We start from the raw sequence: 12,159 nt of genomic DNA on the forward strand, positions 1-12,159 counted from the left end.
AGCACTGGGCATGTGGCGCTGTGGACTGTGTGGGGCAGCAGTGGGCATGTGGCGCTGTGGACTGTGTGGGGCAGCATTGTGCATGTGGCGCTGTGGGCTGTGGTGGGGCAGCAGTGGGCATGTGGCGCTGTGGGCTGTGGTGGGGCAGCAGTGGGCATGTGGCGCTGTGGACTGTGTGGGGCAGCAGTGGGCATGTGGCGCTGTGGGCTGTGTGGGGCAGCAGTGGGCATGTGGCGCTGTGGGCTGTGTGGGTCAGCACTGGGCATGTGGCGCTGTGGACTGTGTGGGGCAGCAGTGGGCATGTGGCGCTGTGGACTGTGTGGGGCAGCAGTGGGCATGTGGCGCTGTGGGCTGTGTGGGGCAGCAGTGGGCATGTGGCGCTGTGGACTGTGTGGGTCAGCACTGGGCATGTGGCGCTGTGGACTGTGTGGGGCAGCAGTGGGCATGTGGCGCTGTGGGCTGTGTGGGTCAGCACTGGGCATGTGGCGCTGTGGGCTGTGTGGGGCAGCAGTGGGCATGTGGCGCTGTGGGCTGTGTGGGGCAGCAGTGGGCATGTGGCACTGTAGACTGTGTGGGGCAGCAGTGGGCATGTGGCGCTGTGGGCTGTGTGGGGCAGCAGTGGGCATGTGGCACTGTAGACTGTGTGGGGCAGCAGTGGGCATGTGGCGCTGTGGGCTGTGTGGGGCAGCAGTGGGCATGTGGCGCTGTGGGCTGTGTGGGGCAGCAGTGGGCATGTGGCGCTGTGGGCTGTGTGGGGCAGCAGTGGGCATGAGGCGCTGTGGGCTGTGTGGGGCAGCAGTGGGCATGTGGCGCTGTGGGCTGTGTGGGTCAGCACTGGGCATGTGGCGCTGTGGGCTGTGTGGGGCAGCAGTGGGCATGTGGCGCTGTGGGCTGTGTGGGGCAGCAGTGGGCATGTGGCACTGTAGACTGTGTGGGGCAGCAGTGGGCATGTGGCGCTGTGGGCTGTGTGGGGCAGCAGTGGGCATGTGGCACTGTAGACTGTGTGGGGCAGCAGTGGGCATGTGGCGCTGTGGGCTGTGTGGGGCAGCAGTGGGCATGTGGCACTGTAGACTGTGTGGGGCAGCAGTGGGCATGTGGCACTGTGGACTGTGTGGGGCAGCAGTGGGCATTGGCGCTGTGGACTGTGTGGGGCAGCAGTGGGCATGTGGCGCTGTGGGCTGTGTGGGGCAGCAGTGGGCATGTGGCGCTGTGGGCTGTGTGGGGCAGCAGTGGGCATGTGGCGCTGTGGGCTGTGTGGGGCAGCAGTGGGCATGTGGCGCTGTGGGCTGTGTGGGTCAGCACTGGGCATGTGGCGCTGTGGGCTGTGTGGGGCAGCAGTGGGCATGTGGCACTGTAGACTGTGTGGGGCAGCAGTGGGCATGTGGCGCTGTGGGCTGTGTGGGGCAGCAGTGGGCATGTGGCGCTGTGGGCTGTGTGGGGCAGCAGTGGGCATGTGGCGCTGTGGGCTGTGTGGGGCAGCAGTGGGCATGTGGCGCTGTGGACTGTGTGGGGCAGCACTGGGCATGAGGCGCTGTGGGCTGTGTGGGGCAGCAGTGGGCATGAGGCGCTGTGGACTGTGTGGGGCAGCAGTGGGCATGTGGCGCTGTGGGCTGTGTGGGGCAGCAGTGGGCATGTGGCACTGTAGACTGTGTGGGGCAGCAGTGGGCATGTGGCGCTGTGGGCTGTGTGGGTCAGCACTGGGCATGTGGCGCTGTGGACTGTGTGGGGCAGCAGTGGGCATGTGGCGCTGTGGACTGTGTGTGGCAGCATTGTGCATGTGGCGCTGTGGGCTGTGGTGGGGCAGCAGTGGGCATGTGGCGCTGTGGGCTGTGTGGGTCAGCACTGGGCATGTGGCGCTGTGGACTGTGTGGGGCAGCAGTGGGCATGTGGCGCTGTGGACTGTGTGGGTCAGCACTGGGCATGTGGCGCTGTGGACTGTGTGGGGCAGCAGTGGGCATGTGGCGCTGTGGGCTGTGTGGGGCAGCAGTGGGCATGTGGCACTGTAGACTGTGTGGGGCAGCAGTGGGCATGTGGCGCTGTGGACTGTGCGGGGCAGCAGTGGGCATGTGGCGCTGTGGACTGTGCGGGGCAGCAGTGGGCATGTGGCGCTGTGGGCTGTGTGGGGCAGCACTGGGCATGAGGCGCTGTGGGCTGTGTGGGGCAGCACTGGGCATGAGGCGCTGTGGATGACACTGAGCCCGATCTAGAGTGTCTTTAACTGCTCATTGCATATTTCTTCTAACATGGGCTCTGCAAGGTGGATCTTACTTGTGGGAAGTGACTGCTTCCACCTGTAAGTCAACATGAGCTCGTCATTCTTGTGTGTCTCACCAGGAAAGAAAGGCCAGGCGTGGCACGGCCAGTGCGCCCATTGAGGCAGCTGGTGGAGCGGGCACCACGGCCCACCATCATCAACGCAGAAAACCTGAAGGGCCTGGATGATCTGGACACCGATGCAGATGATGGCTGGGCAGGTGGGTGACAGGAGGGACAGCAGACTGTGGCCCCAGTGTGTACTGTTCTTGGACAAGGCAGGCTCACTCACCATGCCTTTACGTGCAGCCAGACCAGAGGGCGCTCCCTGAACAAGCGGAATCTTCATTTGGTCTCTTCCCTTAATTGGAAAGCATGGGAGATTGTGCTACTGAGTTTTAAAAAGAACTTTCTGGAATTACAGTATGGTTGGCTAGAAATCCCCCATCCCATGCTGAGGATCAAACCCACATGTGCTAGGTTGTGTGCTTACACAGCCCCAAGGGGCTCCCCTTATTTGAGATTTTTTTTCCTTATGGACATTCATTTATTTACTTGGTATATATGTGTGTGTGTGCTTGTGGGCTTGCATGCGGTAAGAGGATGTCTTTTGGGAGTTGGTTCTCTTTCTGCCGTGTGTGTCCTGGGAATTCAACTCGGTCATCAGCCTTGGGAACAGGCACTTTTATCTTGCTGGACCAAGTCCTGGCGCCCCCTCCCCCCCCCCCCCCTTTTTTTTTTTTTTTTGAGGCAGGGTCCTGATACATAGTCCAGACTGACCTTGGCTGCTGTGCTTACTTCAGCCTTCTAAGTGCTAGGAGTGTAACTAAGAGGTTACACCTACATGCTCTTACCCCTGAACCATGGCTCCAGTCCCTGTTTGTGTTATGTGCTACGGGCTGGCCTCAGCGCCTGCGCTTTGCTCCACCACCTCCTGAGTGCTAGGATGACGCCATCCTACCTGCTCCAGTGGCTGTGGCAGAGCGTCAGCTCAGTGCGGCCGGCGTGTTCTGCTCTCAGCTGACATTTTGATATTCAGCAGCATTTATTTATTTATTTATTTTAATTTTTTGGTTTTTCAAGACAGGGTCTGTCTGTGTTAGCGTTGGCTGTAGACCAGGCTGGCCTCGAACTCACAGAGATCCTCCTGCCTCTGCTTCCCGAGTGCTGGGATGAAAGGCGTGTGCCACCACGCCCTGCTACACTGGCTGCTCTGTTCCCAGCACCTATATGGCAGCTCATAACTATCTGGAACTCTCAACTGACACCTCTTCTGTCCTCCACAGATGGGCAAAACCACACATTAAAACAGAAAAAAGGCAGCCTAGCCTAGTATGGAGCAGGCCTTTAGTCCCAGTACTCAGGAGGCAGAGGCAAGCAGATCTCTGTGAGTACCAACCAGGCCAGCCTGGTCTCAGAGTGAGTTCCAAGACAGCCAAGGGCTAGAGAAACCCTGTCCTAGGAGAGGGGTGTGTGTGGGGGGGGCGGAATTTAAGGTACTGATATACACCTGAGTATTAATCCTAGTACTCAGAAGCCAGCCTGGGCTACAAAAGTGAGATCCTGTCTCAACAAAACAAAATAAGAAACAAACAAACAAACAAACAAACAAACAAACAAACCCTCAAACAGAAGTAGGGGCCAGGCATGGCTAGAGAGATAACACCAGTTAAGAGCACTCACTGCTCTTGCTGAGGACCTGGGTTCAATTCCCAGCACCCATGGCAAGTGGTTCACAATGACCAGTAACTCCTGGGGATCTGAATCCTGCTTGGACTTCATTTAGGCACACATATGCACACATAACAAATAATTAAAAATAAAGAAATGAACATTTAATAGGCTGCAGAGGTAGTTCAGTGGTTAAGAGCATCTCCTGTTGCAGAGGACCCACCTGTTACCTCAGCTCTGGGGAATCTGATGCCCTCTTCTGACTTCCATAGGCACTAGATACACATGACATTCACTCACAAAGACACATGCATACATATGAGTAAAAATAAAACAAGTTTTTCTAAACTGCCCTTTGCATCCAATCCAAATATTCTTTGCTTCTCTTGAGGATAGTGACGTTCCCTGGTCCCTAACAGTCCTGTTGCCTTTGCTGTTGGCCCACCCACTGTTTCCACTTATTGAGACGGTCCCGTTGAATTGGTTTGGCACCATGTAAATCCTTGTGTATTTCTGGATGCTGTTATTTCTGTGGAACTGTTTGTTCAGCTGTTGCAGTTGTAGTAAAAAACTCAGATGCTGTGAGCTTGTAACCTTGGGTCCTTGTACGTTTGACTGCTCAAATTATTTGTGGGTCTGCAGATTTGGACTCAGCCCTGCCAGTATTTAGAAACAGCCTGCATCTGTGTCAAGGTCAGCTGCTCAATGTTGACTCTTAAGTCCCAAGATCCTGGTGAATCTCTCTAGGTCCCTCCTTTACTCTCATCAATATTCTGTAGTTGGTCAGTGCAAAAGTTTTTTTTTTTTTAAAGACTTTATTTTTAAGTCTATGTACGTGGCTATGTGCACATGAGTGCAGATGCCCTCTGAGGCCAGAAAAGGGCGCCAGATCCGTTGGAGCCATAGTTACAGTTCTTGGAAGCCAAACTTAAGTTCTCTGTAAGAGCTGTACATACCTTAACTGCTGAGCTCTGTCTCAGCTCCCGTGGAGAGGATCGCAGTGTTTTCTGGTAATTCTATTCATGGATAGAGGGCCTGCTTAGCACATGCAGGGGAGGTGCTGAGTTTAACTGCGGGTTAGATGCTCACCCGACCCCAGCGCACACACAAGCTGGAAGTGCAGGTTCATCCTGTACTCCTGGCCTCAGGCTCACTTTACCAGCCTGGGCACTATACACAAAACCTGGTCTGTTTTTAACAGTGGTAGTGGGGGCCGGGTGTGTGGCTCAGTTGATAGAGTGCTTGTCTGGTGTGCAGAGACCCTGGGTTCAGTCCACCTCCAGCATGTGATGGGCTGTGGTGGCAGGGGCATGGCATTTTGACTATATAGAAAGTTCAAGTCCAGCCTGCAGCACATGGAAAATGTCTCCTTCATAAATAAATAGATATAGTTTTCAGGTACTTTATGTTTTAGATACTACTGTAAATGCAGCTTGCTTGCTTATTTATTTACATTGGTGTTTAGCTACATGTATGTCTGTGTGAGGGTGTCAGAGTTATAGACAGTTATGAGCTGCCATGTGGGTGCTGGGAATTGATCCTGGGTCCTCTGGAAAAGCAGCCAGTGTTATTAAGCGCTGAGCCATCTCTCCAGCCCTAAATGCAATTCTTTGTATTTTTCAATCACTTTCAGGTTTTTGAAGATTTATTTGTTTATTGTATGGGTGTCTGTATGTACATATGCACATCAGGAGAGGACATCAGATCCCTTGGGACTACAGTTGCAGACAGTTATGAGCCACCATGTTGTTGTTTTTTTAATTAATAAATTTATTTATTGCATATGAGTGCTTTATCTGCAGAAGAGAGTATCAGATCACATTATAGATGGTTGTGAGCCACCATGCGGTTTCTGGGAATAGAACTCAGGACCTCTGGAAGAGCAGCTGGTGTTCTTTTTTTATTTTACTTTTTTTTTTTAATTTATAACAGCCATATTTTATGTTTTTATTATCAAATTGTAATTATATATCATAATATTTTTTATTAATTTATTCTTGTTACAGCTCAATGGTTATCCCATCCCTTGTATCCTCCCATTCTTCCCTCCCTCCCGTTTTCCCCTTACTCCCCTCCCCTATGACTGTTCCCGAGGGGGATACCTCCCCCTGTATATGCTCATAGGGCATCGAGTCTCTTCTTGGGCAGCTAGCGTTCTTAACCACTGACCCATCTCTCCAGTTCCCCCTTCTACCCTTTTTTTTCTTAAACAGTTACCAGCTGGGTTTTCCACCTGACTTTGAAGAACATGCCTGTTAGTCTTACTATTTTGCTGGACCTAGACTTTCTGTATGAACTCTCATGTCACTTGCAGATGAAGGCAGTGTGGTTTTATGTCGCTGGAGAGCAAACCCAGGACTATGCTTGTGGTGGACTGACGCTCCACCACCAAATTACATCCCTGTTCCTTTAGAAATACATTGCACATGCCTGGTGCCACGTGCACGCCATCAGCCCAGTGCTTAGTGGCACACCGGTGGAGCTCTGAGTTCTGGCCAGCCTGGTCTAGCGTGAATTCCAGGACAGGCAAAACAATCAACAGACATAACCTTGTTCATATTAATTAGTTGCTGGATTTTCGTGTTACCTTTTCTGTGGTGTTGGGGCTGGAACTTGGCTTCAGGCATGCCAAGCAGATGCTCTAGCTGAGAGCCTCACCATAGCTATCATTTTTGCCAGTTTTTCTGCCTTTTTCTTTTTCTTGTTGTACACTGTGGTGTTTCTAGGGTAGTGCTTGACTCAGCGTCTGTGCCGCTCAGAGGTGAGATGCCGACAAGTCAGGGTGGTGATCTCCTTTTTGGTTCTGGTTTGCTGAGCATTTTGGGTTTTGTTTCTTAACAAATTGGTAAATGGTAGGTCCCGTGCTCGTGTTCATAGGACTTTTCTTCTTTGTTTTGACAGCATGTCAGATGCGTTAATGACCCCCCACCTTTTATGTGCCCAGAGTCAATTTGCTAATGTCCTATTAACATCGCAGTGTTTGTGAAGGTCTTTAATTTTCTTTTCATATCTTTGAGATGTGTGTGTGTGTGTGTGTGTGTACTGTTTGCTGGGGGGGGAAGAGGCCAAGGTGACATAGGATGTCTTCCTCACTTTTCTACTTCTTTAGTTTTTTTATTTTTTATTATTATTATTTTTTTTAAATTTATTTATTTATTGTATATGAGTGCTTTATCTGCAGAAGAGGGCATCAGATCACATTATAGATGGTTGTGAGCCACCATGTGGTTGCTGGGAATTGAACTCAGGACCTCTGGAACAGCAGGCGGGACTCTTAATCACTGAGCCATCTCTCCAGCCCCTAGTTTTTTTATTTTATGTGTATAAATGTTTTATTGGGAGCTGGAGAGATGGCTTAGTGGTTAAGAGCACTGCCTGCTCTTCCAATGGACCCCGGTTCAATTCCCAGCACCCACGTGGCAGCTCACAACTGTCTGTAACTCTTAAGATCTGACACCAACACACATAAATTAAAAAATTAAATAAAAAATATTTTTAAAATGTTTTATTGTCATGCATGCCTATGTACCATGAAGGTGCTTGTTGGATTCCCCTGAGAGCTGGGGTTACAGATTGTTTTGAGTCACCATATGAATGCTGGGAACTTTTTTTTTTCTCCTGAGACAGGGTTTCTCTGTGTAGCCCTGGCTGTCCTGGAACTCACTTTGTAGACCAGGCTGGCCTCGGACTCACAGCGCTCCTCCTGCCTCTGCCTCCTGATTGCGGGGATTAAAGGTGTGTGCCACCACCGCCCGGCTCAAATGCTGAGAACTTAATCCTGGTCCCATGAAAGAGCAACAAGGCCTCTTAACCTCTGAGCCAGCCCTCCAGCCCTCCCTGAACTGGAAGGCCACCCCCGGGGTTCCAGCTGTGTCCACCCCTCAGTGTTGGGGTTACAGGCATGCACTGCTATGGCCGACACTTACTCGGATACCACTAGTTCATCGTGTTTGTGCGCTGACCTCACTGAGCCATCTCCCTGGTCACCCACGCTCATTTGGATGATCCAGTAAAGCTCTGCTGTGTGGACCTGCCATATTTCAGTGTCCATCAGTTACGGGCGCTTTCCCTGCCTGTGCCAGTCGGCGCTTGGGGCACGGGCCACTAGAAGTCCCCGCAGCTCTGCCTGGCTCCCCTTCTGTTGCTCTGAGTTAGTTCCAGGCTGGCTGTGGTGATGCACGCCTGCAGACCCGGCGCTCTGAAGGCAGGGCAGCAGAGTCTGGCTACCTGTGTGTGAGAGGGTTAGTGTTGCCAGTTCATCTCTTCCAGGAACCCAGGATTCTTGAAGGGGCGGCAGGTGGGTGGGGTGAGCAGTCCCTCCCCACAGTGGGGGGCACCACAGGCTGGACTCTCAGACGGTCTTGGGGTGCCCCGAGAGACACTGTGGTCCTCGTGTTTTCTCATCTTCCTGGGTCCGTCTGATGTTGCAGGCCTGCATGAGGAAGTGGACTATTCTGAGAAACTAAAGTTCAGTGACGATGAAGACGAGGAGGAGGTCGTGAAGGATGGCCGGCCAAAGCGGTAAGTCCCCCGGCCCCAGCTCCTAGCACGGGGCTGCCAGAAACCCACACAGGCCTGTTAGTGCTGGTGTACTGTGCTGGGGCCATTCTTGGTTTCCATAGCAGCAAGGACCAGGTCGGCTGAAGTCAGCATGCAGGAACGGTCAGGCTTTGCATCCAGGCTTGACCGTCTGGGTCCTGTGCCCTGGTCCTTAAGCCCTCTGCACCTACTTTCTCACTGATTGTTGATGGGTGTGGCACCCTGAAAAGCTCTTGTGGGATGCCACCACAGGGTCATCTTTTGATCCAGGAACTCTCAGAGGCTGGGCTTTTCAGCTGTACACTGTGGCGTGCACGCCAGACGCCCTGCGTTCATTCCACGTTCTCTCTCTTCTTGGATCATTTCCATTAGACTCCTTTTACTTTTAATGTCCTTTGGGAAATACAACATTATACTGCCTTCCTTAGATTTTTATTTTTATTGTTTTAAAAGTGTGTGTGTGTGTGTGTGTGTGTGTGTCCCTGTAGAGGATAAAGGCATTGGTATCCCTGGCGCTGGAGGTACAGGTGCTTGTGAGTCACCCTGTGGTGTGGCAGTGCTTTTAAATGCTGAGGCATCTCGTCATCCTGTCTTTATCAGTGGCGGCTCCTGGCCTGGCATTTCTGCACATGACTGCATGCCCTGCTTCCAGGAAGCACTTGCAGCTTCTGAGTCCCTGATGTCTTTCCTATGCCTCATTGTTGGCTTCTGGAACCTCTTCCGCTTTATCTCTAGGGCTCTTGGGGCCCTTTCTGTCTGGAGCGTGGGTCAGTGCCTCCTTCTGATTGGCCTGCCTCTTAGCGCACATCCTTCACGTTGCCGTTCTCATCGTCTGAGATCCCAGGTTGGTTCTAGGCCAATACCATTTCTCAAAAGTCAAGTCATAGGTCACTAGCAGGTTTTGTTTTTTTAAGCAGTTCCTTTGGTTTTGTTTTGAGGCACAGAAAGGGTCTCACGGTGTAGCTCTCCCTGTCCTAGACTTCACTGTGTGTAGACTGGGCTCTCCATGAACTCAGAGTTCTGCCTGCCTCTGTCTTCTGAGTGCTAGGATAGTGCTGTGCTACTATGCGCAGCTCCATTAGCAGTTGTTAATCTTTCTGCCTTCTTTCTTTTTCTTTTTCCCATGTGTCGTGTCCAGTCCCGTCCCCCCCACCTCCCCCCCCCCCCACAGGGTTTCTCTGTGTAGCCTTGGCTGTCCTGCACTCACTTTGTAGACCAGGCTGGCCTCAAACTCACAGTGATCTGCTGCCTCTGCCTTCCTTAAAGGCGTTTGCCACCACGTCCGGCACTTTTTCTGCCTTCTTGTGTGCTTCTCTAGCCACCAGTCACAGAGGGTGTGTGTGTGTGCGTGTGTGCGCGTGCGTGCGTGCGCGCGCGCAGGTGTCATATGGTTAGCTCTCCTGCCTTCCTGAATACTGATCCTGAGTGCCTTCCTGACACCAGTGCACGTATGGCTGTGCTGTGTTTGGCCCCAGCTCTTTGCTCTGCTCAACAGACACTTCCTTCCACAGCGCCTTCCCTGCAGCCCAGTTGGGAACCGTCTCCTTTTGTACAGTGGTAGGCTTTCTGTATTCTCGCTGTTCACTGTGGTAGGCTTTTAGCATCTCCCTTTGTTCCTTTGCAGAGCTCTCTTTGGGCACCTGTCTGGTAGAGCCAAGGAGGGAGATGGGGTGCCCTGAGGTAGAGTCCCCATTGTCTGCCCTCTGTCTCCTGCTGCAGCAGCTCCCTTCAGGTGTCTGAGGCCAAGTTCCCAGCTCTCTTTTATCATTTTTTATTTTATGTGTGTAGGTACTTTGCCTGCATGTATGTCTGTGCACCACATGTATCCAGTGTCTGGGGAGGTCAGAAGAGGGGTGTTGGATCCCCTGGAACTGGAGTTGTAGGCAGCTATAAGCCACAATGTGGGCTGCTGGAAATTGAACATAGGTCCTCTGCAAAGGCAGCCAGTGCTCTTAACCACTGAGCGAGCTCTCCAGCCCCGACTCCCAGCTCTTTAAGTGCGAGTGGGCAGGCCTGGTCAAGGCTGGGGGCTGAGTTCCGTGTCTCCCAGCAGCTTTATGACTGATAAGCGCTGGGCCTGAATTTTGTAGTTCACACATAGGGTGTAAGTGCAGTGTTGAAGGAAATTGTCTATAAATTGGTGTAATAACTGGCTTCCAAATTCCCAGAGGCCCCTGACCAGTGAGGTCAGACGGGCCTGACTATCTGGGGAAACTTAACAGGTGCCATTTGTCCTAGGAACAGCTGGGACCCAAGGCGGCAGCGGGAGTTGTCACTGAGCTCTGCAGACAGCACTGATGCCAAGCGCACTCAAGAGGAAGGAAAGGACTGGAGCGAAGCAGCAAGTGTGTCCCGCGTTGTCAGGAAGGTGCCAGAGCCTCAGCCTCCTTCCAGGAAGCTTCACAGCTGGGCATCTGGCCCCGACTACCAGGTCTGCGCATGGCTGTTTTCCTGGAGCCTTGGTACATGCATGTGAACTTTAGCGTGCATGCTCGCGCGCTCTCCCCCCCCTTCTCTCTCTCTCTCTCTCTCTCCCTCCCTCCCTCACTTCCTCTCTCCCTCTCTCCCATCCCCTCTCTCCCTCTCCCTCCCTCCCTCCCTTCTTTTCTCCTTTTACACATACACAGCAGTCCTCTTGAGCATTCCTGAAGGCAGTGGGCCCTCCAGACACTGCCCTGAGTTTATGCTATGTCAATGTCAGTGGCTGGGTTTCCAGAAAGTGCTAGGACATGTTTCTTCTCCTCCTTTGCATTTTAATTTCAGCGTGGTATGTCACATATGTCATAGCATGCATGTGGAGGTCAGAGGACAAGTTGAGGAAGTTGTTTTTTCTCCTTCCACCTTTAAGCGGTTTCTAGAGACCCATCTCCCGATGTCAGGCTTCAAGACAAACGTTCTAGCCCTCCCTTCTTTGAAACAGTAATAAAGGCTATAGGGAACTTGGAATTAGACAGAAGATGGATTGGGTGTGGTGACACACCTGTCATCCCAGGACCCAGGAGGCAGAGACCGGTGATCTGTGAGTTCAAGACTAGCCTAGTCTAAATAGTGAGTTCCAGGCCAGCCAAGGGCTGCATAGTAAGACCCTGCCCCCACAAGAAATAAACAAACAAGTGGGCCACCGCCTGGCTAGGCTCTAACCGCAGGCTGCGCTGGTTGCTTCCTACTGCACGGGCAGAGCCAAACCTGGAAACATGTGGTGCTGCCTCACTGGCACATCGCCAGGCAGCCATCCCACAGAAGTCCTTATGCATGATGCCACCTGTGACTCATTTGGCACCTTGCTCATGGTCAGGTCTAAGGCTTCCGTCTTTGGCCAGATTCTCTGGGCCATTTTCTGGACTTCTGGCTCCAGTGATTGGCACTTGGGTCTCTTGGTGAATGGGATGTTGCCAAGGCTCACACTGACAATCCTTTTCTCCACTGTGACTGGTGAGAAACGTGGGGAGGACGTTGACTGGCTAGCCTCTTATCATATTTAAAACTGTGTGTGTGTGTCAGAGAGAGAGAGAGAGAGAGAGAGAGAGAGAGAGAGAGAGAGAGAGCGAGAGAGCGCGCAATATGTGCGAAGGTCAGAGGACACTTTACAGAGTCAGTCCCTTATTTGCACCGTAATGTGTATCTGGGGGTTGACCTGGGATCGCCAGGCGTGTGCAGCAAGCACTTTTGCGCCTGTGCCATCTCGCTGGCCCCCAC

The 12,159-nt window shown here is 52.5% G+C and overlaps 1 protein-coding gene across 10 annotated transcripts in view; it reads left to right on the plus strand.

Moving 5' to 3' along the window:
• The window catches only part of PRRC2B (proline rich coiled-coil 2B), an 88,601-nt gene that overhangs the window by 41,475 nt on the left and 34,967 nt on the right, over nt 1-12,159 (plus strand). For 9 of the 10 annotated variants that reach the window (XM_084797852.1, XM_084797860.1, XM_084797855.1 and 6 more), the window contains 3 exons: nt 2,335-2,474; nt 8,355-8,445; nt 10,702-10,894. In XM_084797852.1, the coding sequence (XP_084653978.1) occupies nt 2,335-2,474; nt 8,355-8,445; nt 10,702-10,894 (424 nt within the window). The remainder of the gene's footprint in view (nt 1-2,334; nt 2,475-8,354; nt 8,446-10,701; nt 10,895-12,159) is intronic. The other variant, XM_084797857.1, reaches the window with a different exon arrangement.

This window comes from Acomys minous (assembly GCF_964271855.1).
Source record: "Acomys minous genome assembly, chromosome: 10".
Lineage (NCBI taxonomy): Eukaryota > Metazoa > Chordata > Mammalia > Rodentia > Muridae > Acomys > Acomys minous.